Source organism: Lemur catta, chromosome 23 (assembly GCF_020740605.2).
Source record: "Lemur catta isolate mLemCat1 chromosome 23, mLemCat1.pri, whole genome shotgun sequence".
NCBI lineage: Eukaryota > Metazoa > Chordata > Mammalia > Primates > Lemuridae > Lemur > Lemur catta.
In genome coordinates this window covers 4,360,330-4,386,809 of record NC_059150.1, presented here as the reverse complement: position 1 = coordinate 4,386,809, position 26,480 = coordinate 4,360,330, and the positions used below count along the sequence as shown (strand labels likewise).

The following is a 26,480-nucleotide window of genomic DNA, read 5'->3' as shown; positions in this document are numbered from 1 at the left end:
CCAAGGTGGGACCCTGTCTCTATAAGAAATTTTTAAATTAGCTGGACATGGTGGTGTGTGCCTGTAGTCCTAGCTACTCAGGAGGCTGAGGCAAAAGGATGGCTTGAGACTAGGAATTTGAGGCTACAGTGAGCTACGACTGTGCCACCGCTCTCCTGCCTGGGTGACAGAGGAAGAACTTGTCTTAAAAACTAAAAGAATGGGAAGGAAACCTAGGAATCATATCTAATCTCTTTTTCTAGATGAGGAAGTAAGGAGATCCATAGCAGCTGATGAAACCTAGTGTGTGTTTCTTAATTTTTCAGTACTAGTCAGGACCAGGGGAAGAGGATCTGAGAGAGAACATTTATTGAGCACCTACTTTGTACTTTTGGTGTGTCATTTTATATCTTTAACCCTGTGGAGTAGGTAGTAAGCATAAGTAGAAAATAAGTTAGTCTCTCCCCTAACTTTTTTGTTCACTCACATAATCAGATCCTTAGCTTCTATTCTTGGCCTTTCTTTAAAAATAGTCCCTCCATGTTTCTGTCATTTACTTGTTCTATAGTGCCTCGCACATAACAGTCAAGTGTGAGGACCACACTAAGTTTCACCACCTGCTATGGATCTGCTTATTTCCTCATCTAGAAAACAGATGGAGTTAGATCAGGAGTGATCCCTAGGTTTCCTTACAGTTCTATACTAGCGCGTGCAAATCCAGGTGCTTCCAGTGGACTAATAATTTTCCCTAAGATGACAGGATTAGAGCCAGTATCTCAATCCAGATCATTCTCACTTAAACTCCATGTTCTAAAGTTTCAGATCATTTAAAAATTCCTTTTGCTTCTGTTTTCAGTAACTTCTCTTGCTTTTATCTGAACTCCTTACTAGCAGCAAGTTAACTATTAATATTACCTTTCTGTATCTGCATAGTTCTAGTCCATTCCCTTACTTCCTAAATCCTTTAGGACAGGTTACGTGCTAGGTATTATAGAGCAAATAAATTAGGGGAGAGACTAACTTACCTCCATAGGTCATCCATTTCCAATTAAAGAAACAGAACTTTGGGAACATTAGTAAACTCAAATTATTACAGATGGACAGGATCCAAAGAAATCCTTGAATGCCCTGTGTTAGTCTGGTCCTCAGGAAAGCATTTACTAAGATAAAATTAAGTGTGCAAAGATTCTATTAGAGGAAATGCTCATATGTAAGGGATGATAGGAAGGGGGCCAGAGAAGGGTGGGAGAGCCATTAGACCTTGATGCAAGTCTGACCCCATGAAGGAATGAGGAAGAGAGGATAAGGAGAAGTGTCCTAGGCTGCCTTATAATTTAAGGGAGGTTCAGCAAAGCCCTTTGGGGGAAGTCCTTGATCCTTGACAAAGGAGTCCTGTCTCCCCTGGAAAGTGTCTGCCTGTGTATCAGCTGTCCCCAGTCAGGAGGCAGGGACCACCCTTGACCACCCCTTGGGTGGTGTGACCTTGGCCTGGGTGCAAATTCAGAGAATGCCTTTCTAAGCAGCATGGGGGCTCTGCTTGGATTACATTCAGTAATTGAGAGGTAAATTCTCGGGTCTGCCGCACTCTGGCAGTGCAAAAATGCAATGTATTTTGCCTGGCTGGTTTATAGATTCGACCTACGCTCTTAAGGTACTTTATCTAGAGTTCCAAGGCAAATTCCCTGTTTTTCCTCACTTCAGTAGCTATGAACATGCAGAATCATCCCAGGTGTCCAAACCATAGGCAGGATGATGCACAGATGATGCACTCACTTTATGCAGACCCAACCTTCCAGAATAGTCCTAAGAAACTCAGAATAAGTTTCGGATGTTAAAAGTATTGGGTCAGATGTCTAACTGGAAATATTCTTGTATGGGAAGGATAGCATCGCCACAACTTAAAGACCCAATACATGCTAACACTGTACCCCTGGAGAATCTCAAGTTAGAAGCCTGAATTAGTTCTCTCTGTGTGTTGACTTTCTTGCTAGCAGCTTCTCCATCTTTTATTCACTGAAAAAAGAGTGAGCATATTCTAAACAAAGCCTCTTTTATTAAATTCCCTCTCACATTTGGAAAAGTCCTTAATTTAGCAGCCAGGCATTAGGTAATATCACTAACATGTAATTTTACATCCAGAAAACAAGGATTTATTTTTACTCTTTATTTAAATTGCACATATTTTTAATTCATATGATGCAAAATTCAAAAAGTAATAGAGGGAAAAAAACCCTCCTTCCTGCCCTGTCTTACAACCAACCAGTTCCACTCCCCAAAGAAACCAATGTTAACTTTATTTTGTATATTTCCAAATACATTTTATGCATACAGAAGCAAATATGAATATTTATATCTTGCCACCTTTTTACACAAATAACAGCAGACCAAACACACTGTTCACAGCTGCATGGCACTGGATTGTACAAAAAAACCATACTTTTTTTTTTTTTTAGACAGAGTCTGGCTCTGTTGTCCCCAGCTAGAGTACCCTGGCATCAGCCTAGTTCATAGCAACCTCAAACACCTGGGCTCAAGCTATCCTCCTGCCTCAGCCTCCCAAGTAGCTGAGACTACAGGTGTGTACCACCATAGCCCGCTAATTTTTTCTATTTTTAGTAGAGCCGGCTGGGTCTCCCTCTTGCTTAGGCTAGTCTCAAACTCCTGAGCTCAAGTGATCCTCCCACCTTGGCCTCCCAGCGTGTTAGGATTACAGGCGTGAGCCACTGTGCCTGGCTTGGAGATACCATACTCTATTGAATCATTCCCCTATTAATGGACATTTAAGGTTGTTTTCAATCTAATCTAAAAACAATGCTGCAGTGAACAACCTTGTACATACATCATTTTATATGTGTGTGAGTATATGTGAAGGACAGATTTAAAAATTGCTCAGAGTATATGTGCATTCATAATTTTGGTAAATATTTCCAAAATGCCTCCGACAGAATTTATACCAATCCTGCCTTCCCCTCCACAATGTGTAAATCAGCGACACTTGTGGGTCAGGAAGAGACCACACACATGGAAGATGGAAATGCTATGTGAAATTGGAATGCTGCCCTCTTGCCTATGGTTTTCTTATCCTTAAGAATCAAAGGCCCATTGAGGAAAATAGTATAATTAAACAATTAGTTTGGACATTCACATAAGCCGGATCAATGAACCTCTTTTCCTTCTTGGCCACTAAGATAAATGCGCCAAAATGAATTAGAAGCAAAATTCCTAAACTGAATCCTCAGTACCCATCACCTGGTGAAAAGTCAGAAGAAAACAGTGGCGATAAGGACTTCTGGGACTTCTCTAAGAAGAGTCTTTGCAACCTCCCTCACACTGTCCATCCAACTTCCATTGGAAGACTTAATTGCCTCGAGTGAAAGAAATAATGTCGTCTCAATGGTGATGATGGACCCATTATGATGCAGAGAATGCTGAGGTTTGTGGATCGCGGGGCTCTGAGGAGTCCCACCACGGCGCTGGTCGGCCCGAAAAGGCCCCTGTGGACAATGAACTTGAAGAAATGTGAAGCCTCCGTGGGTTTTGTCGATGTGAGAGGGCTCCTGAACACCCCGCAGGTAAAACACACTCCTGCAATCGTATCCTTAGCGTCTTAAGCCTTGGAACCCTCAGTCGGCCCAGCCTGGTGACCCGCGGGGAGCGGCTCGGTCTCGGCCAGTCACCGACGTGGAGCGCTGCACGTCCCCCCGTTCTCCCGCCGGACCCCGCTCTGCGCCACCTTCTTCTTTCCGGCCTCCTAGCAGCGACCCGAAGCCTGGCAGCCGGGTACGCGTGGGTCACGTGACGCCGCGTCCTCACGTGACGCAGCCCCGGGGAGGGAGCGGGGCGGTCTTGGCGCTGCATTGCGTCATCACGTCGCGCGGCCGTGGGGACTAGAGCCCGGACTACCGCGGTGACGGCTCCGGAGCCTCCGGGTCGGGGCGGCGGCGGCGCTTCGGCTCCTCCTGAGCCGCCTGCTGGCCCCGCGCCCCACCGCATCCCCTCGGGCGGGGGACGGGCCGGCGCGGCTGGGTGGCCCGCAGCGGAGGTGAGTTGCGCGCAGGTGGTGGCAGTCACCCTTTCCTTCCTACTGAGCTCCGGGTCGTGGCCCTTCCCCCATCCATCGTCTCGCTCCGAGGCAGAATGCGAGAGAAGCCCGGGAGAGGAGACAGGCTGGGGGGCGTCTGGCCCCGAGCGTCCTCCCATCTGCCCCCGGCACCGCGCCCCTCGGATTCCTCCACCCGCCGGCGCCCGCTGAGTGCCGTGCTGCCAGGGAGAAGGACCTCGTTTCCTCCTCTAGAATCTAGGCTTTCCAGAATTTGCTACCCCTCCCCCGCTCCGCATCTTCCGTGGTGGAACCTCTCTATTCAGATGATATCGGAAGTTCTAGAATAGATCACCTCAGAAAGGTGAGGGTGAAGGATGTGTTGAAACTTCCCCTAGGCAGGCATCTCCAAGAAGAAAGACCGCTCTGCATTAGGGTCACTGTCAGTTTTGACACTGAGCTCTGAAGCCCAGTCACAGGCTGAGCCGTGTGGTAAGCCCCCAGGATATCTTCACAGTGAATGGACTTTTGCTCAGACCATTCTCATATCCCAGAGTTGAAATTGACTTAAGGGAAACATTTTTGAAAAACATCAGATGTTTCGATGAATCCCCTTCTTTTCTGTAAAATGGATCTTGCAGAGTTACTGGAGTGAGTATCTAGAGTGCTTACAGAATGTATTATACCCTACCTATAAATGAAGTAGATGAGAATGTAGGATCTTGGTTTTACCATTAAAAAATTGAGCTGGGCGTGGTAGTGTGTGCATGTAATCCCAGCTACTCCGGAGACTGAGGTGGTAGGATCCCTTGAGCCCAGCAGATCGAGTCCAGCCTGGGCATCATAGCAAGACCCCATCTCTAAAAAAAAAAAAAAAAGGTGAATTGTGGACTTTTGAGGACCACTGATTTTTCCCCCCTTGGATCATTTCAAAACTTTAGGATTCCAAATAAGATACACTCTCTATACTACCTCCATTTAATTCCCCAGAAATTGCCCCTGAAACATAAAAATGAAAAAATAGTATGACTAAAATGTGTCAGTAGTAGCTTTGTGCAGTGGCAGTATCATAGCCAATGAGGTTTATCCGAGGCTTGATTATTGCTAATTGAAAACTTTTCCCGATACCCCACCATGATGACTTGAAATGTAGTTGGCCTTGGCAATTTTTGACAGTCTCTATGGAGATTGAACTAACTAAATAAATAAAATATGTCAGCAATCAAGAAAGTACTCCTTACATTGATTTTTTAAAAATATGTAATCTATTAATAAGTCCATTTAAAGGATGCATAAAAGTGAACTTTACAAGTAATAGGCTATGGCAGTAAAGTTAGTAGTAGAGGAGTTTTGATAGGTTTATATCCTAATAAAGCTCTTTGAGTATAGAAGAATTATGACAAATACTGATTTGTTAACAAGAATGAACATTTACTAATGTGGACTAGGAAGACCTTCCTATTGAAGAGCTTTAATAGCTTGCATGGTTTCCACTGCTCAATATAGGTACAGGGTCCTCATATGAAGTTTCATTTTAAGAAGAAATCCAGATATATTTGGAAATCATACATAATTCTTTGCATGCTGCTTTTGAAAAATGTTTTATTTTCACTGATTCACCTTTCTGTAAATACACGATTTTTCGTATATTCAGTTTACTAAATATTTATTGTATACATTTATTGTATACGTTCTATACAAAAATATATAAAACAGGATCCTTACCCTCTAAACTTTAATATTTATCTACTTAGGAATATTAAATAAGTGATATCACACCTTTTCATCATTTTATCATTTGAGACAACAACCTTGTTAAGATATATAGGAGACATGTGGTTTTTTCCTACTTACAATAGAGCATTGATTACAATAAATTTCAAGTGATGGGGCACTTAATGATACAAGAATTCAGAGGAAGAAGAGAGAACTTTTACTTGGAATAGTTAGTGGCTAGATTGTGGTGGTGATGCCAAGGATAGGAATGTTCTCTATTTGTGGATGTTCGAGTCTGAGGAAGCCTTTTCTTTGTTCCTTAATTTGCAAAGCTAGTTCAGTATGTTCAGTTTCTCCAGTTCTTCAAATGTGCTCATTCTCTTTTTCTCTTAAAGTTGCAGAATCCAAGGACCCCTTGTGTTCTTTCTCCATATTGCTTAATGGGAGACATTATGGCCCCCAAAGACATAATGACAAATACTCATGCTAAATCCATCCTCAACTCAATGAACTCACTCAGAAAGAGCAATACCCTCTGTGATGTGACATTAAAAGTAGAGCAGAAAGACTTCCCTGCCCATCGCATTGTGCTGGCTGCCTGCAGTGATTACTTCTGTGCCATGTTCACTAGTGAGGTAAGTGGTAAGTTGTCTCCACACAAATGAAGCTCACACTTGTAACTTCATGGTTGTCTAATTGCACTGAATAAAATAGTAGAAGTTTGATATAATTGTGAAGTTTTATAGTGTGGTGGTTAAATAGGCAGGCTCTGAATAAGGTCTATCACTTGACTGCGCTTTAGTTTCTTCATCTCTAAGGGATAGTTAAATAGTAATATGCAATAACACATGGTTATTGTGATTATTTGAGATTATTAAGATTATTTAAGATTATTTGAGAAAATAACAAAATGCTTAGATAGTATCTAGCATGTAGTCAACACATAAATGTCAGCTATTAGATTTTATTCATTCTTTTTTAAATTGGTCTTCCAATTTTTCTCCTTGCAGTTTAAAATTTTTTAAGTGAATACCAGGGAGATAGGGAAGAAAGAAGGAAAGAGGAGTAGGATTCAGACCTCATCCCACTCTTCCTAACAATATATGAAGGAAATCAGTATTCCTTCTACCAATGTAGATTTTACGGTAATTTCACATAAAGGGAAGAAGAGGACTTCATGAATGGCTATACAAGTATAAAGGGTGTAACTTGGAAAAAGATGTCAACTCCAGAGTATAAGCAGTTAACAAAGGGAATTCTATAGGAAAAGGTTGGCTTGACAAGAAAAAAGTTAGTGCTCACAGTATTAAAAAGCACTACTTAGGAATTGCCTGCCAGAATACTTGAAATGTAGAGTGAGGCTGTTGACTATATTGTGAGGTACTCTTAGAATGCTAAATAGAAGACAGCACTGCAGCTTTTTGTTTTTCAAGATCCCAACTCTGATTGAAAAACAGATTTAAATAAAGTATCTTGACTTTTTTTTTTTTTTGTAAAACATAGTGGTGGGTATACCACTATTATAATTTTTACTTGTATATATGCCTGAAATATTTCATTATGAGAATACTTTTTAAAAAGTTTTTAAGCACCAGTATTTTCTTTAGTTAATTCTATCACCTTAGTGAAGATGTTGCTGCTGGATTAGAATAGGAGAGGTGTAGCATAATAATGATAACTACCTTTTGTGGCCCGGCTACTGTGCTAAGTGATTGGTATGCATATCTCACTCACCCTTGGGGTAGATACTACCATCTCATTTTACAAATGAAGGAATAAAGTCTCAGATATTAAATGACTTTGCCCAAAATCACATGGCTTATAACTAGTAGAGATAGGATTTAATACTGTATTTTCTGACTCTAAAGCCCAATTTTTAGCTATTGTGTCTCCTTAGCCTCTGAAATACGGATTTTATATTCTACAATCTAATTTTAAAGCCAGTGTAGTTTATGATGCTGCGAGCCAGTGCTCAGTCACATGGCTAACAGGAAAAACATAAAAACCTGACAGGTCATTCCAGCTAATCCAGGTTAATTTTAAAATCATCTTGTATCATATAACATTGCAGATGCCTGTCCTATACTCTTCTCCACTATAACTGCCCAAGAGCATCAGAAACAGTTGGCATTTAACTGAGTAAGGAGAGTGTCACCCAGCAGCTGCTGAGTGTGAAATGGGCTAGGAGTGCTGACTGCTAATTATATATTGTGCATCCTATTTTTGTCAACTTGAAAAAATTTGGGGCAGGCATGGTGGCTCATGCCTGTAATCCCAGAATTTTGGGAGGCCCAGGTGGGAGGATCGCTTGAGCCCAGGAATTTAAGACCACCCTGGGCAACATAAGGAGACCCCATCTCTACAAAAACTAGGAAAATTAGCTGGGTGTGGTGGCACATGCCTGTAGTCCCAGCTACTTGGCAAGCTGAGGCAGGCAGATTGCTTGAGCCCAGGATTTGAGGTTGGAGTGAGCTATGATGACGCCACTGCACTGTAGCCTAGGTGACAGAGCAAGATCCTGTCTCAAAAAAAAGAAAAAGAAAAAAATTTGTCTTCTTTTTTTACACATTCAGAAATTAGTATAGAGTTCTTCAAAAATTTCCATTTTTCTCATCAATAATTATTTCTTTCTTTAAAAACTAACATCAGGCAAGAAAATGTGAAATGGTTTTGTCTTTATCTCTTAAAGTAAGTGGTTTAAAGTAGAGTCCAGGCCAGGTGCGTTGGCTCACGCCTGTAATCCTAGCACTCTGGGAGGCCAAGGCGGGAGGATCACTCGAGGTCAGGAGTTCGAGACCAGCCTGAGCAAGAGTGAGACCCCTGTCTCTACTAAAAAATAGAAAGAAATTATCTGGACAACTAAAAATATATACAAAAAATTAGCCGGGCATGGTGGTGCATGCCTGTAATCCCAACTACTTGGGAGGCTGAGGCAGGAGGATTGCTTGAGCCCAGGAGTTTGAGGTTGCTGTGAGCTAGGCTGACGCCGCAGCACTCTAGCCCGGGCAACAGAGTGAGACTCTGTCTCAAAAAAAAAAAGTAGAGAGTCCAAAGACCTGGATTCTAGACTTAGTTCTCTTTGTAATTCTGTATGAACCCTGGCAGCCATCTAACTTAACTGGGTTGATCTGTAAAATAAAATGGCCCACAAGATGGTTTCCTTGTTCTCTTCTAGGCCTGAAATGCTCCTTAAATGTCCAATTGAAAGATCAAAGGACTAAGGCAAGAGGACCTGGGTTTTATCTGTCTCTTACTAGTTAAGTGACCCTGGTTAAGCTACATAACTTCTTTGATCCTTAGATCCTTTATCTCTTAAATGGCAATAATATCAGACCTTAGCTACCTTATCAGGTTGCTGTGAGAATCAGATGAAATAATAGTAAACAAGAAGCATGCTGAAAAATTCTAAAGCAAAATATAAATGTGTAATTGCTCTAAGTTCTTATATAGTGAAATCATTTCCATATTTAAACTATTTGATGGGAATATAGTTTATTTATTGAGTGAGAAACTTCCGGAATATATGTACTTTTATATTTCCATATCATTAGTATTAAATGTATTTAATGTGTTGGGATAGTAATTGTTTATAAATTCTTGTACTGTGTTAAATGTTAAAACTGAATGTGCGGCCAGGCGTGGTGGCTCACGACTGTAATCCTAGCACTCTGGGAGGCCAAGGCAGGAGGATCACTTGAGGTTAGGAGTTCGAGACCAGCCTGAGTAAGAGCGAGACCTCATGTGTACTAAATTAGAAAAATTAGCCAGGCGTGGTGGCGCACACCTGTAATCCCAGCTACTCAGGAGGCTGAGGCAGGAGGATCGCTTGAGCCCAGGAGTTTGAGGTTGCTATGAGCTAGGCTGATGCCATAGCACTCTAGCCTGGGGAACAGAATGAGACTCTGCCTCAAAAAAAAAAAAAAAACCCTAATGTGCTTTTTCTAAATAATGTTCTAGTGATTTTTTTTTTAGTGTTAGGGATCGATTTTGTGCTTGGCTTTGGTAGAGAATGCTTTTTGATTATTCTCTGGGCTGTTGGAGAAATCAAAGATGATAAAGTCATTTAGTTCATAATGAAGGTGCACTGGTGTTTTATGAGTAATATGAATTTCTAAACTAAGGTTAAGATCTAGTAAAATTTTCATAAGATAATCAGTTTTCAGATAGTTCATTGTCCTGCAAAGTTGAAGATTTCTACTCTTAGCTAAACAATTTCCTATGACTCTCTGGCCTCATCAGTACTTACAACTTCAAGGAAATATTCTAGACTAAATATACCACTAACAATTCAGTAGTCCCAAAATAGAGTCAACTCAGTATTTTGGAAAATTATCAAACAGTTCAGTTGTATTCAGACGATATTATATAAGAAAGTGTATTAGGGTGACCTGCATGTTTGTTTTGATCATTATGAAATGTAATTCTAAGGACATATGACAGGAACTAGGCAATCCTAGAGAGTCTGGCACTGTAAGCCACAGGATCCTCTATAAGTGTGAAATTTCACTGAATTTTGTATTTTGTCTTAAAAGTTCATGGACACCAGTGGTATGTTCATAGAACTTTTGCATTCTATGCAGTAATACATCTATGTTTAAATGTGAAATCAATTTCTAAAATTATTCACGGGTAATATTGCTATTCCAGGAAGATGTCACCTACTATATACTCCTAGGGTACAGAAAACTACATACTCCATTTGAAAAACTACAAATATAGGCTGTATTTGCTTTATACAAATCAAAATAGTTCATAATTTTTAAAAGATATATATTCAATTAATATTACTAATATCACCTTAAGCTCTCAGATATGAGATTCTGTCTTTATCTTGTGCAATTATAACCACCATTCTTTCCTACCCCTTGAATTTCAGCTTTCAGAGAAGGGGAAACCTTATGTTGATATCCAAGGCTTAACTGCCTCTACCATGGAAATCCTGTTAGACTTTGTGTACACAGAAACAGTACATGTGACGGTGGAGAACGTGCAAGAACTGCTCCCTGCAGCCTGTCTGCTTCAGCTGAAAGGTATAGACGTTAAAAGTTGCTATTGTCCATGTCAAAGTCGCCCTGGAAATGTTTAAAATTACTGATGTAAACTTAATCATGAAAATTATGGAGGCAGACTATGAGTGCTCATCTTTACTTCCTGTGGCTTTTGTCTCTTTGAGCAATAAAAGATTAGATGTCAATAACAATATAATGGAACCTTTCGAAATACAAGTTTTTGGTTCTTTTTGTTTGTTTGTTTGTTAAAGAAAAAGAGAGAGAGAGTCTCACTCTGTCACCCAGGCTGGGCAACCTTAAACTCCTGCCTTGGCCTCCCAAAGCACTAAGATTACAGGGGTGTCACTACACCTGGCCCTGGGTCTTTAAAAGAGAGCATTTACACCTTTTCTGTTTTTAAAAAACATGAAGGCAAGGAAAATTAACCATTTTCTTACGTATATGTATAGAATACACCTGTAAGAAAATGTAAGAAACTGGTAGTATTAATTGCCTACATGGAGACTGTTAATTTACCTGGCCATTAAATGGCCACATTAATAGGTAGGGTGGAGGACTTTTCATGGTAAAACCCTTTTGTATCTTTAAATTTTTGAAATTAAAGAATTGAGGCTGGGCGCGGTGGCTCACGCCTGTAATCCTAGCACTCTGGGAGGCTGAGGCGGGCGGATCACTCGAGGAGAGGAGTTCCAGACCAGCCTGAGCAAGAGCGAGACCCCATCTCTACTAAAAATAGAAACAAATTATCTGGCCAACTAAAAATATATATAGAAAAAAAATTAGCCGGGCATGGTGGCGCATGCCTGTAGTCCCAGCTACTCAGGAGGCTGAGGCAGGAGGATCGCTTAAGCCCAGGAGTTTGAGGTTGCAGTGAGCTAAGCTGACGCCACGGCACTCACTCTAGCCCAGGCAACAGAGTGAGACTCTCTCTCAAAAAAAAAAAAAAAAAAGAATTGAATTGATGCACAAAAATGAAAGTTTAGCGTTTTCACAGGGTTAGAGATGGTCTCCCAGTTCTCAATCTTTTTTAATATTGAGTTATGTTTTCATTATTTTCAGTTCTTGTATACACATGATTGAAATATTTTCAGTTTTTAATACATAATTTAAACAGTGTGAAGCTTTGCATTAGTGTATAATCATAAAAATTAAGATTATACTCTGAACTTTTCAATTAGAGAAATAGGAGATTGTTATTAGTATCTTCTGTTTTTCTTTCACTGGAGTTGTTTAGTAGGTTTTCATGTAGAGTAGAAAATAGGTACATTGTGCTCAATTTGTAATTGTTTTTGTTGCTTGGTTCCTAGAGTTTTATGGGCATTTTTGTTTAATTGTGCCGGTGTCTCTGGAAGAGATTCATCTTGCTATACTCATTTTAAAGATGAAGCAGATGCCGGGTGCCGTGGCTCACGCCTGTAATCCTAGCACTCTGGAGGCCAAGGCGGGAGGATCACCCGAGGTCAGGAGCTCGAGACCAGCCTGAGCAAGAGCGAGACCCTGTGTCTACTAAAAGTAGAAAGAAATTAGCTGGACAACTAAAAATATATGTAGAAGAAATTAGCCGGGCATGGTGGCACACGCCTGTAGTCCCAGCTACTCAGGAGGCTGAGGCAGAAGGATCGCTTGAGCCCAGGAGTTTGGGGTTGCTGTGAGCTAGGCTGATGCCACGGCACTCTAGCCCGGGCAACAGAGCGAGACTCTGTCTCAATCAATCAATCAATCAATCAATAAATAAAGAAAGAAAGAAAGAAAGAAAGAAAGAAAGAAAGAAAGAAAGAAAGAAAGAAGAAGCAGAGACAGGTGTAAAGGTTTTTCTGAAAGTTACACAGCATTAAGATAAAAGTAAGATTTAAATTCTTTAAGCATAAAATTTCAAATATTTTTTTAGGTGTTGAGCAAGAGTTCCTCTGATAACATGTAGAGAAGATGTTGAGATCCAAGAATATAGACTCATTCACACCTGGCCAAGTATCCTGAAGTATTCACTGCCTGTGTTTGTCCTAGGTGTGAAGCAAGCCTGCTGTGAGTTCTTAGAAAGTCAATTGGACCCTTCTAATTGTCTGGGAATCAGGGATTTTGCTGAAACCCACAACTGTGTTGACCTGATGCAAGCAGCTGAGGTTTTTAGCCAGAAGCATTTTCCTGAAGTGGTACAGCATGAAGAGTTCATTCTTCTAAGTCAAGGAGAGGTGGAAAAGCTAATCAAGTGTGATGAAATTCAGGTACAGATTTGGCTTGGTATTATGGTTTCTTCAAGACTTTTGTTATGGCAATTGTAAAACTTGCAAAGTTCTTACATGAGGGAGAAATTAAAAAAAGAGAGAAAACTCGCAAAGCAAGATAGAGTTTCTGTGTTTCTGTATCAGGGCTTCATAATCAAATGTCCATGTTGGCTCCAAAGGTTACATTAACTCCCTGAAATTATATACCCGAAATTATATGCCAGATTTATTTGCGTCTTTATGAAAAGGGTCTTTGCCACTTTCTTCAATTAGATATGGATCCCAATGGTTGAGAATCACTATTAATCAGAGTGTGGAATAAGCAGAAAATGGAAGTAAAGTAGGTTTATGTAGAATACTTCTATTAACCATTCACTCGTTTCACCAACATTTATTGAGAATACCTACCATGGAGCATCACTATGCCAGGTGCTTCAGATCCAAAAGTGGGTAAAATATAGACCTTGCCAAGACCAACATATTAGGTACTATCTTAGATTTTTTTTTTTAACCTAAGTTGACTGTAATTCTTTTCTTGATCTGAGTTAGCTGTGCGTGAAAAGATTGTTTTCCTAAGAGCCTAGCTATTTCTGGAAGATGAGAAATAATGGTGTTGGGCAATGGGGCATAGGAAAGAGAAAGTAAGCATGGCTGTTTTTTGACACTGTTAGCTAATTGGAAAAGCAGATCCATGATGTGTAATTGTACATTTACAGGTAGATTCTGAAGAGCCAGTCTTTGAGGCTGTCATCAACTGGGTGAAGCATGCCAAGAAGGAGCGAGAAGAATCCTTGCCTGACCTGCTACAGTATGTGCGGATGCCCCTGCTGACTCCCAGGTATATCACAGATGTAATAGATGCTGAGGTAAGTCATACAGGACACTCAGGATCCAAAACCTTGACTAGCTTTTGTAAGCTTAGTATTGTGTATTCAAAATTGATTATTTTTAATGTCGACACAGAGTCTTCTGGTTCATCTCTTTATGCCAGAAAAGGTGGTACTGGGTAATCCCCAGACTTTTTTTTTTTTTTTTGAGACAGAGTCTTGCTCTGTCACCTGGGCTAAAGTACAGTGGCATCATCATAGCTAACTGCCACCCCAAACTCATGGACTCAAGCAATCCTCCTGCCTCAGCCTCCCCGAGTAGCTGGGACTATGGGTGCGTGCTACTGAGCCCGGCTAATTTTTCTATTTTTAGTAGAGACAGAGTCTTGCTCTTACTCAGGCTGGTCTTGAATTCCTGAGTTCAAGCGATCCTCCAGCCTTGGCCTCACCAAAGTGCTGGGATTACAGTCGTGAGCCACTGCATCCAGCCCCCAGTCATATTTCTAAGAAAAGTTAATTGCTTGGCAAGTCAGGCTCCTGACGCAAATGAAAAGCTATGGTTTAATTTAATTTTGTGTTTTGTTGTCTTTTTGTTTTACATGCCCCTAAGTGTTTTATATAAACATCAGATGATAAACTTTGTCCCCTTCTCCATTGACATAAATTGTTCCAAATTGCCCTAAAAAACAGCCAAAGATGCTTTGCTTAGCAAGCCTCTTTCTTTTTGACCTCTAATGAAGCCAGCATGATAGTAGTTTGATGCCTTTTATTTTCAACTTTGGTCATATCATGTTGTGTTTATTTATAAAAGTGTTTCTCCAACTTAAGTTCTTTGTAATATGTTTTCATAATTTTTGCCATATGTACCACTGTGTTACCTGGACTATGCTTTAGGGGAACAGTGCATTATAACATGTAGGCACAGCTCAGGTCAGTGAATGAGTTCCTCCTGCTGGCCCACTCCTAGACCTCTGGGAGTAACTTTGAACACAGTTCTTCAGTTGTTCACATTAGAAAAGTTGCAGGCTGGTTAGTGTCACATCTCAGACTCTTTTTCTTCTATTTGTAATTTCTTTCTTACAACACGTCAGCATACCCTTTGTGTCCAGTTGTTTTTCTTTTTTCTTTTTTCTTTTTTATACCATATGCCTTTCAAACCATAGTTGTTTATACTGTGGTTAAGAGCACAGACTCTGGAGCCAGACTCGGGGGGCTGAAATCCCAAATTCACCATTAAGTCATCTATTTGCCTATGTGAACCTTAGGCAGATAGATGACTTAATATAATTGTACCTCAGCCTTCTTATCTGTAAAACAGAGATGATGATAGTACCTACCTCATAGGTTGCTGTCAGTATTGAATAAGTTAATATGTAAATGCTTTTAGAATTAATTATGTCTTGTATGTAAGTATTTACTAATATTATTTATATTCCTGTCCAATTCATCCCGAAAATGTCAGGTTAATAGATGTAGTATGTAATTAGAGCTTAACTCAATTAGGGTCCCAACAGGAAACAGATGACATGCTCAAAATAGGACAATTTGAGGAGGGTTTATTATTAAAGGATCTGCTTACAAAGATGGTGAGTATAGAGAAACAACAAAAGATAGCGAAATAATCTGGATCTAGTATAGCCAAGCTGTTAACCTCTAAACCTGAAGAAGCAAGGTCAAGGAGTGGTTACCAGAACCTGAAAGGAAAGAGTCATGTAGAGTCGCTGCCTTGAGAGGAGCCTTGACCTTTGGTTGGGCTGATCCCAACCAGAGGCCAGAGGCCATGGGAGCCCCACTGACATAGTCATGTAGCTCAGTCTTCTGAGCCAGAGAGCAGAGTGCAGAAGGGCACAGAGTGACTCTGGGGACGCAAATGAAAGATGTCCAGTACAGAACTATCAGAAGTAGACATGGGGATTATGTGCTGTGAACCTTGGGAAAATTATTCAGACAAGGTATACTTCTTTCTGTTACGCCAGAAAATAACAGAAGGCTTTTGGTTTTCCCTTAAAATTCTTGTTAGTCACTATGTACGTGTATTTGCATAATCTCTGGAAAGATATACAAAGTAATTACAGGTAAGCGCCAATGTAGATGGGGATTACTTCTCAATATATCTTTTGATTTGTGATCTGTGTAATATATTATCCATTTTAAAAATCATTTCTGGAAACCTACAGCATAGTTATTACTAATACAAGCAATACTCCTGAAATCACAGGACTCTGGACACTGGTTTTCTATAGTGAGAAGTTAATTCTTTATGTGCCATTTGTGCTCTTAACAGTTTTGGAGGTAGACCCTGTGGCTCACTCTACTATCTGCTGTATTTCAGCCTTTTATCCGCTGTAGTTTACAGTGCAGGGATCTAGTTGATGAAGCGAAGAAGTTTCATCTGAGGCCTGAACTTCGGAGTCAGATGCAGGGCCCCAGGACAAGGGCTCGTCTAGGTAAGCAGGCATCTTGGCAAATGGGGATATTTTTCAACTACTTCTTACAGGTGGCTTAATTAGTTGAACATTCTGTAAGAAGTACAAAGATCCTGTTTTAGATCTTGTATGGTGTCATCTCAGACAAATAATTTTCCTGTAAATCAAAGACATCTTCATCTATGTCATGCAATTATTTGAACATTAAATGAGATAAAGTATAAAAGCATGTTATAAATTGTGAAGTGTCATGTAATATGTTACAATTTTATTTCAATATATTTTGATTCTGTGATTCTTTTGAGTGCCATGTAGTAAGTGGTATGCTCTACCCTCCTCACCCCTTTCCCTTACATGTTTTATCCATTTTGGTAGGAAAAGAGGAAGGAAAAGGAGCCCAGCGTGGTAGAAAGCCCAGGGGTTTGGCAGTAAGGTGCAGTTAAGAGCCTGGACTCTGGAGCCAGACTGTGGGTGCATATCCCAGTTTACCACTTACTGGGTGTGTTAACTTGGGCAGGGAACTTAACCTCTCTGTGTGTCAGTTGCTTCATCTGTAAAATGAGAATCATCATAGCACCTACCTCTAAGGTTGTTATGGAGACTGAAGGAACCAATTTAATTAAGGGCTTAGAATAGTTCTTGGCACATAATAAGTGCTATCTATGTTAGCTATTATTTTAGCAAACAGACCTAGGTTCAAATCCCAGCCTCACCGGCAACTGGTTGGACAAGGTATCAATTTATCTGAGCCTATGCTTCTGCCTCTAAAAAGCCTATGCTTCTGCCTCACTGGGTTTTTGGGTGGAATAAATGAGATAATGTATATAAGGTGCTTTACATTGAAGCTGGCACATACTAAGTACTCAGATATTATAATACTTTACTTCCCGTTTCTTATTCTCCCTACTTCACTGTCCTGAGACCCTAGGTGTAATGTGTAAAAGCATTTTGTAGGTTGTGAATTACTCTGTATATATGCAGTGTTATTTTGTTTTATTATTTCCTTTTCTTACCTGACTGTGGACTCATGCTTGCTAAGGTGTTAATAATAATTAAGCTGCACCCTAATGAGGTGTTAATTGATAATTAAGCTGCTTATTAATAGATTTAAGTAGAATGGTGACTTATACCCTATATTTTTGTAATAGCATAATTACTATATATTCAATTTAGAAATTTTAGAAATACAGAGAAGCAAAAAAAAAAAATCATAATCTTACCACCCAAAGATACTGCATTTTTAAAGATGGGAACTCTTAAGAGAAGGCATTATAGATGGTACTGTTCTATTAATTTATACAGGAGGACAAAATGTGATCTGTATTTCATATCCTATATACAGAGATATATATCAGCACAAGATAGAATCAAGTACTAAATGTTGACAATTTTAAAAAATATTAGAAGAAATTACAGGAAAATATTTTTATAACTTCTGGATGGAACTTTAGCCATTTTTTCATATTTTAGTTGTAAAATATATGTAACATAAAATTTACCACCTTAACCATTTTTAACTGTACAGTTGAATAGTATTAAATACATTTATATTGTCGTATAACCAATCTCTAGAACTCTTTTCATCTTGCAGAACTGAAACTCTGTATCCATTAAACAACACCACCGAATTCTCCCTTTCCTTCCTGGGTAGGAACATTTTTAACCAAAAGTAGAAAAACAATCCTTCATGTTACTTGACTACATCAAAAAAATTTTTTTAATTGATGGTGAAAGATAGAAAATCAAAGATATGCACTAGAAAAGAATATATTCAATATATATGACAAAAGATTAATATTTCTAATATAAAAAGAACCCATTTAAACCAACAGGCTAAAGAATAATAACCCAATAGAAAATTGGCAAAAGAGATGTACAGGTAACACAGAAGAGGAATATAAGTGACCAATAAACATTTTAAAATGTGTTTCACTAACAAATCTAGAAATGAATATTAAACAAGATATTAATATTTATTAAAGTTTGAAATGTGCATACCCTTTTTGTCCCACTTCTGGTAATCTATAGTATGGAAATAAACACTGGTATGTAAAGATATATGCAGAAGAATGTTTACCATAAATTGTTGGCATTGTCAGAAAAAAAGGGATACAACCTGAATTCCATCTGAGGGGGAATGAATGGTTGACTGAATTATAGTACAATGATACTGTGAAGCTATTACGGGAGCTATTAAAAGCATTAAGCTAATATTATGGAGCTATTAAAAGCATTAAGTCACATATATACACATAGCTGGGAAAACAGACTGGGTGTAATAAGTAGGAAAAAACCTTTCTTAACTAAAAGGAGGCAAAAACTCCGATGTATGTATATAATATTTATATGAGCATAAACAAAGGTATGCAAGGGTCCACATTAGACCTTTAACAAGATTACCCCACAGGGACAGGATTGCAAAAGAATATTACGTTTTATTTAGATACCTCTGTGTTATTACCATAAGCTTGATAAACAAATTTTTAGTAGAGACGGGTCTCTTGCTCAAGCTGGTCTCAAACTCCTGACCTCAAGTGATCCTCCTGCCTTGGCCTCCCAGAGTGCTAGGATTACAGGCTTGAGCTACCACTCCTGGCCTTAAGCTAAGTTTTAAAAAAGAATAAGAAAAAAATGTATTTTACATATTTTATGATCACCAGAAAAATACTTTTTAAATCTTTTTAATGGGGGGGGGGGGGTGCATGTGGTATGGGTGATTGTACTAGTCCTTGAGTTATTTTTAAATTTTCTAAAAGAAAATCATTTTTGTACTAGGAAAAGCTAAACAGGCTAAATAAAGCCATCGGATTTGACTAAAATTATATCCATTCAGTGTGAAACACTGGTGGTCTCATACTTATCAAAAGCTCTGTTGGCAGTTATGGGGAAATTAATTACTGAAACTCACTTTGGTAGACACTCTGTCAAAAGTTCTGCTGTAGACATACAGTTACCAGAATGTTTACTGAGAAACTTTCAGCCAACAGGAAATGCTGTCAGTTCCCTGCGTTTTGTAGCATAATCTATTTCTTTCTGTTTCTGTGTCCCCAACCTGCACTGAAGCTGTCTGTTACTGTGTTAGCCAAAGTCATCTCCGTAGGTTGAAACAGTACATTGGTATGTTCAGGTTAGCCTTCTACACTTTTAATGTTGTCCAGAAATTTAAATTTCAGAGACTCAAGAGCTAGAGCCTCAAGAAGAAATAACTTCCTATATAAGGCAGCCTTATGATGTATCTCCTGTTTCAGATCAATCTCTCCACAACATAAAACAAGATATCTTAAAACTATTTCTACTTAAACTTCCCTGTGAGTTACCCAGCCAGGAATGGTGAAGTAACCTATTTTTTTTTTTTACCTTTGTCTTCAGGAGCCAATGAAGTGCTTCTGGTGGTTGGGGGCTTCGGAAGCCAGCAGTCTCCCATCGACGTGGTGGAAAAATATGACCCCAAGACACAGGAGTGGAGCTTTTTGCCAGTAAATAATGGTGGAACCATTCGTTGGGAAGGAGCTTAAATGTCCTTGGTCCCGTACTCTAGATCATAACTAATCCACCCTTAAGAGTAGAAAAGCCTAGTAACAGCATAATGTTTCTTACAACAGTGTTGTGTATACAGTAGGTACTCAGTAAACAGTTTTTGACTGTCTAGATTAGACTTTAGAAATGTCAATAGCCCTGTGTCAAATTCAGCTGCCCCCTACTATGTAGGTGCCTTTCTCTTTTTTTTTTTTTTGAGACAGGGTCTCACTCTGTTACCCAGGCTAGAGTGCAGTGGCATCATTATAGCTCACTGCAACCTTAAACTCCTGAGCTCAAGTGATTGTCCTGCCTCAGCCTCCCAAATGGGTGGGTCTATAGGTACATGCCATCATGCTTGGCTATTTTTTTTTTTTTTGTAGAGCCTGGGTCTTGCTATGTTGCTCAGGCGGGTCTCAAACTCCTGGCCTCAAGCAATCCTCCCACCTCAGCCTCCCAAAGTGCTGGGATTACAAGTGTGAGCCACCGCGCCCTGCCTATTTAGGTGCCTTTCTAAGCTGTCTGTATAACTCCCAGAATCCTTCATTGGTCACACTATGTTTGACTGAACTCGTCAAATTGTCGAATTGTGTTAAATTGAACTAGTGTCAGTTGAACTCAGAAGTTTATATCCTTCTCCCCTCCGTATGTCTCTATTTCAGTGCTAAATGACTAATAATAATTTCTGAGAAAACCTGGAAATCCACTCCTGCTCTTTAGGGTCTTTGAATCCTGGCTCTTTTATTAGCAATGCAGGAATACTTTTCTACTTTATGGAATAATATCAGTCACTTAGCCTAGTGCCTTAGGGAAAGGAAAGGAGTCAGATGCCGGATAGCAGAAAGCCGTTAAATCATTTGGAAGCCTTGGGAAGAGACCAATGTGCGGAAGGCTTGTGTCTTTAAGAGCACCACCACGCGTTTCCTTCAGGAGGCAGCCAGCTGGGGGCCACTTGAGGATGAACCACTCAAGGAGGGTTCATGGTGACAGGTGAAGAAGAGTACAGGTGTGCAGATAAAAACAGCAAGGAGAGCAAAAGGTAAGTCCCAAAACTTGTCTAACTGAAATTCTGTGTACCTCTTCTTTCCAAATCCATAGAGCATCACTCGTAAGAGACGTTATGTAGCCTCAGTGTCCCTGCATGACCGGATCTATGTAATTGGTGGCTATGATGGCCGTTCCCGCCTCAGTTCGGTGGAATGTCTGGATTACACAGCAGACGAGGATGGGGTCTGGTATTCTGTGGCCCCTATGAATGTCCGACGAGGCCTTGCTGGAGCCACCACCCTGGGAGGTAGGCTTGGTGTGCAGGGGAATGTTTCCCTCTTTACTGTGGCTTGATCAGGGTTCTTATCTCTCCTCTTGTCTGGCAGGAGTATGAAATTTGAGGATAAATTTGTAGGGTCACATATACCTTTTTGCTTTCGGAAATGTCAGTGTTACAGAAGCTGATCGGTATTCGTGTTTCAATACTGACTACAAAGTTGGCAAAAGAATTCTTAGAAATCTAAGTTTGTGATTTGTCCATTCTGAGCAGATATGATCTATGTCTCTGGAGGCTTTGATGGAAGCAGGCGTCATACCAGTATGGAGCGATACGACCCAAACATTGACCAGTGGAGCATGCTGGGAGATATGCAGACGGCCCGGGAAGGCGCCGGACTGGTAGTGGCCAGTGGAGTGATCTACTGTCTAGGTACTGAGTCTGGGTTGCTGGAATGGGAGAGAACTCAATAGACTGGGTGGGAATCCTTTTTTATCAAAAATAATTAAGTTCATAGACTTTCTTCAACAAAAACCATGGTTCCTTTCAATATATTTTCCATTAACTGGGATTATCTTCTTCTTGTAAGCAGAAAGGAGGGTACTGTCAGATTTCTGTTTGGGTTATTAAGGAACTCTTATGGGAGAATTGAAACTAAAAAAAACTAGGGCACTCAAAGAAAGGCCAACTGGGAATGGGCATGAGGATTTACCACTCTTTCTGGAATGGTCTCTGCTTTGTCTTTCAGGAGGATATGATGGCTTGAATATCTTAAATTCAGTTGAGAAATACGATCCCCATACAGGACACTGGACCAATGTTACACCCATGGCCACCAAGCGTTCTGGTAAGACCACATCTGAGTGAGGGGACAGTAGACACATCTGAGTGAGGGGGCAGTAGACAGTGCTGTCAAATCTTTACATGTGTAACGGTGGTGCAGTCACAGGACAAGGTATCAATAAATCAGACTTAGAGTTCCTGGTTCACTGCAGGCGTATGAGTCAGATCCCGTTCTCCTGTTTGCCTCTCTTTTCTCTAAATATTAGGATAAAGACAGCTTAAACTTTCAACTAAATTATAAATTTGAGATCAAAAGCCTTCATGTCTTTGTGCTCTCCCTGCATTTTAGAATATGTAGAACAGTTTTGTCTATGTAGTACATGTACAAATGTTTGTTAAATAAAATCTCGAGTGCATAGTAACAGAAGAGGAGCTATTTAGCTTCACTGAGAGCTTTTTGAGGTGGAGTAGGCTGGGATGTAGGAAAGGAGAAAACACTGTGCTATTCTAGTTTCTTTTCTCTAGGTAAAAATTGCTCCAGAACCATAGTCACAACTCCTTTTCCTCCTTCCACGTTTACTGCCTTTGATTTTTTACTTTCTTCTTTTCTCCTAATGAATAGGGTTGGGCTTTCTGAGTTAATGAAAGTAAAGAAGTTTCCTACAAGTTATATGGGGCAGGAAAAAAAAAAAAGAAAGTAAATAAGAGAACCATTTCTAGTTTTCTTGTATCATTTCAAGTCCTAGCCAAAGGATTTACAGATAGAATAACCTGCGCTGGACTAGATTATTTTAGGCCCATCTGGGCCCAGTCATATTCCTCATCTACCCTAGAATTCAGCTAGCCATTAGCAACCCATGTTTTGTTTCAAGGATTCTGATCCTAGGTTTAGTACCATTCATTTGCTAATAGCTTCTTTTTCCCCAGGTGCAGGAGTAGCGCTGCTGAATGACCATATTTATGTGGTGGGGGGATTTGATGGTACAGCCCACCTTTCTTCTGTTGAAGCATACAACATTCGCACCGATTCCTGGACAACTGTCACGAGTATGACCACTCCACGATGCTACGTAGGGGCCACAGTGCTTCGGGGAAGACTCTATGCAATTGCAGGGTGAGCATTTAGAAACCTGGCCAGACTCATCATGTATCCAGGGCAAGAGTTTATGTGATCCTGTTCTCATTTTTGGATGAAGACAGGGTTTGGGTAGGGGGACATGTCTCCAATGGCATCTTTAATGAAGAACTTGTATGGAAAGGAATAGGAAGCTCATTTCTTTGTTTTGCTTCTTTCTCACTCAGATATGATGGTAATTCCCTGCTGAGTAGTATTGAGTGCTATGACCCCATCATCGACAGCTGGGAAGTAGTGACATCCATGGGAACCCAGCGCTGTGATGCTGGTGTGTGTGTTCTCCGAGAGAAGTGACCATTGTCAGAACACCATCCAGAGCTTGTGACCAGTCCAAAGGACAGTTTGCGGGAGAATCAAGGATCCTTTCCAGAAATGTTTGTTTCTCACTCTGTGCGCAGAGTGATTACAGGCACCAGTGCAGTGATGATTGTACTTATTTGACACACACTCCCCTTTGTGCTGGTTGTTGTCCCCGAGAAGGGTAGGTAACAGATATCTAAGGGAGGAGAATGCGCACTGAATGGATGTCAGAAACCAGACACCTCTCCCTGTGGTTTAGAGAGCACTTTCTTGTCGTTTCTAATTACCATGTGCTTGGGAAACTATACATAAGTTATGCCTCATATATTGCAGACAACTAAGGTGAGTATGGCCTACTAGATGTGGGCAATATCCAGGCTAGATAATTAGAAAGATATGAACTTGAATAAGTTTGGTAAAATCCAAGTGTGTGGTTTGTTTTTTTTTTCCCTAGGAACAAATATTCTAATCTACAGTTAGGTAGGGGCAACACAGTTGCATTCTGGAGGAAAACAAAAGGGAGAGCCCTATCAAAATTTTGGGGACCAAGGAGAGAGATTCCTGTGACTCTCCCTCGGGGGGAACAGGGTTGGTATATCAGAACTGAGGTTGGAGTAAGTGAAGCAAACTGAATTTAATGGAATGTGAGTGAACCTCGAACACCACTGAAGTATAACCTGGAAGACTGAAAAAGGTATATTATTTGAAGGACTTTTTATTTCCCCAAGGTCTTTGTAGAGTGTTGAGCATCTTGGCACTGGAGACTGAGAAAATAACAGTACACAATTGTTGGGATAAGAGGAGATGGCATAAATGTGGGCGTTCAGTATACCTGGGGATGAATTAGCAGTACCTGTGATTTTACAATCGTCTTATTCCCTGCCAGGGCTCATCTAGCCATGGCGGTGTTTGCTTTGAATGGGTGAAGGACTTTCTGTGTTGAATCAAATACTACTACACTATTACTGTTACACTTCCACATTATTTATTTGGGGATGGGTTGGGGTGTCAGCAGCCTAGTAGTTCAGCTACCTGATTACTGTCCCATTCCTTTAAGGGCACACTTCTGCTAAGGAGTGGTTTTTACTGCTGTGTTTGGTACATTTAGTCTTTTTCCTGCTATAAGTTTCCCTTACCTGTCCTTAGAGTGGATTTTATTCATCTCAGAACAGAATAATCAACGACAACCAAGATTCTTTTGTTTGTTCCAGTACCTCTGCTATCAGCATTTCTGAGCTACCAGTCAAGGCTTGTCTGTGTCATGGAGTGAAATTCTTGTTTTATGGGTATTGGGAGTGTGGGGATATGATAATCTAAACAAGGATGCACTTTCCCTTTGTTCCAAATTCTTTGTTCTGAAATTCTTTGTTCTGAAATTCCATTTTTTCCTCTTTGCCTGAATTGTACTGACCTACAGAATTAATTTCCTTTGTATTTTTTTAAGAAAATATTAAAAGTCAACTGTCTCAAATGCCTTTAAGAGCGTTTGTGGCTAACCAGCACTGCCTTCAGCAGACATTTTAAGGGACAAGATACAGGGATCAACTTTAGATCCCATCTCTTCAACATGTTTACCTTGTGTGTTTACCAACTAGTTGTGCTGTTTCTCTGCTAGACATAGGTAAGAGGTAGGCACTTTACTGTTTTGTGAAAGGGCTATATATGCAAAGTAACCCCCAAATGCAGAAGGAGCCAAATAACCAAAGAATGAGGCAGACAAATCCACTTTGTCGGTAAAGAGTGATTTATTGGGGAACTTACGGGCAGTAGCATGGTCTTAGGCATACACAAGACAGGTAGATCTCTGTGCTGTTGCTTCCCAGACCCAAGGCTTATATAAGAAAAGGGTGTGTGTGATCTGTGGGAATGTGCAGGACACAGTTGACCTTCCAGGAAAAGACTATGCTGTGTACATCATTGCCTGCAATTTGTGTGATAGCATCAAGGTGGTTTTGACCTAGGACAGGATTTACAGTAAGTCTGTGCTCTTACACAAGGAACAGTAGATAAAGTGGAAATCTTAGAGGCATTCTCTGAACTGGAGTTAATCAAAGTTAACATGGTGCATTAGCATGCAAAATGGAGTTACTTTGGCCTCCATATTTATCACTATGGAGATTCTCATCAATAAAATGTTTACCTGAATTTGTCATATTGATAGGTCCCTCTCACACTTGGAGTTACTTAAAAACCAAAGGGAAGAATCAAGAGACTATCTTGAGCTCATTTAGCACCCCCTTGAATTTTAGAATTTCAGTCACCCCCAGTCCCTTTTCCATTTGCTTCAATTTGTGGCACATGATATAAACAGCTATGCAAAAGGCCTGCAAAATTGTAAAAATCCTGATGCTCCCAGAGCAAAAGGAAGCGGGAACCGCAAGAGGAAGTTATTTTCACTAAAGGTGCCTGCCAACCTTTCTTTAGTAGATGTCTGCTAATTAAACCATAGCCTATGAAACTTGCTCATTCTATCTCAGGAAGAGATTCAGGGGAAGTTCAGGGAGAGGTAGAGAAGTGGGGGTAAAGGGCTGATGGCTCCTAGGCTGTCTTCAGTGCTGACTTTCGAGTTTCAGACCAAATTCACAAATAATTTCTATACTGCAGCCACAACTGAATATTCTGCAGAAAAGTTAACATGTTACATTCATAGCTCTTTTTTCGCTCTTTTCCCAATCTTACACACTTTCATCTGTTCACATACATACACAGAGATTAGGAAGCACCAAATTAGGTGGTTCCTTCTGTGTTTCTAGGAAAGCTATCATTTACCTTGTGTCACCCCCATCACAATACTAATACATCCAATTTCTAAGTTCTATACAATTTTATCTTTAATTGTTCCAAGTCCATTCCCCTATCTTTATTCTTTCTGCTACCAGATAATTCAAGCTTTTATCTCTTGGCTGTACTCATGAGGTAATAGCCTCCAGATATCCTTACCTCTACTCTTCCCTCTCTTCCAATCCAGCCTCTCCAGTTTGTTCAATCAGTTATCTTTCTAAAGCATAGATAGGATCATTACAGTACTACTTCACAGCAGATAGTCAGTAAATATTGAGCAGTTAGGCCGCTGTTAAAAATGTCAAATTCCTTAGCATGACATTAGATCTATGGTGATCTACTTTTCAAAAATTAGTTTATTTTTGCAATTATTTTATTTTTATTTTATGATCTACTTTTCTTGTTATGTTACCCAGGCTGGTCTTGAACTGATGACCTCAAGGGATCCTGCCTGCGTCAGGCTCCAGAGTAGCTGAGACTACA

The 26,480-nt window shown here is 40.1% G+C and overlaps 1 protein-coding gene and 1 non-coding gene across 3 annotated transcripts; both read left to right on the top strand.

Moving 5' to 3' along the window:
- Nucleotides 1–3,394: 3,394 nt before the first annotated feature.
- On the top strand, nucleotides 3,395–24,687 carry KLHL12 (kelch like family member 12). 2 transcript variants are annotated; one of them, XM_045536264.1, is made up of 12 exons: nucleotides 3,395–3,551; nucleotides 6,130–6,369; nucleotides 10,611–10,764; nucleotides 12,748–12,965; nucleotides 13,682–13,831; nucleotides 16,125–16,239; nucleotides 19,588–19,694; nucleotides 20,833–21,028; nucleotides 21,272–21,430; nucleotides 21,747–21,845; nucleotides 22,709–22,895; nucleotides 23,084–24,687. In XM_045536264.1, exons 1-12 carry the CDS (start codon nucleotides 3,396–3,398, stop codon nucleotides 23,208–23,210), a joined length of 1,908 nt encoding a protein of 635 aa, XP_045392220.1. In that variant the 5' UTR covers nucleotide 3,395; the 3' UTR covers nucleotides 23,211–24,687. The 2 variants fall into 2 exon arrangements, with proteins under 2 accessions (XP_045392220.1, XP_045392221.1); XM_045536265.1 differs by lacking the exon at nucleotides 3,395–3,551 and adding an exon at nucleotides 3,837–4,021.
- On the top strand, nucleotides 5,066–5,206 carry LOC123627153. Its single transcript, XR_006731157.1, has one exon. It is a non-coding gene; the product is annotated as a U4 spliceosomal RNA (small nuclear RNA).
- Nucleotides 24,688–26,480: the final 1,793 nt, after the last annotated feature.

Coding starts and splice junctions, on each gene's coding strand:
- KLHL12 (XM_045536264.1), top strand. CDS start 3,396: ATGCAGAGAATGCTGAGGTTTGTGGATCGCGGGGCTCTGAGGAGTCCC. Junction 3,552..6,129: donor GGCTCCTGAACACCCCGCAG/GTAAAACACACT, acceptor TTTCTCTTAAAG/TTGCAGAATCCAAGGACCCC. Junction 22,896..23,083: donor AGACTCTATGCAATTGCAGG/GTGAGCATTTAG, acceptor TTTCTCACTCAG/ATATGATGGTAATTCCCTGC.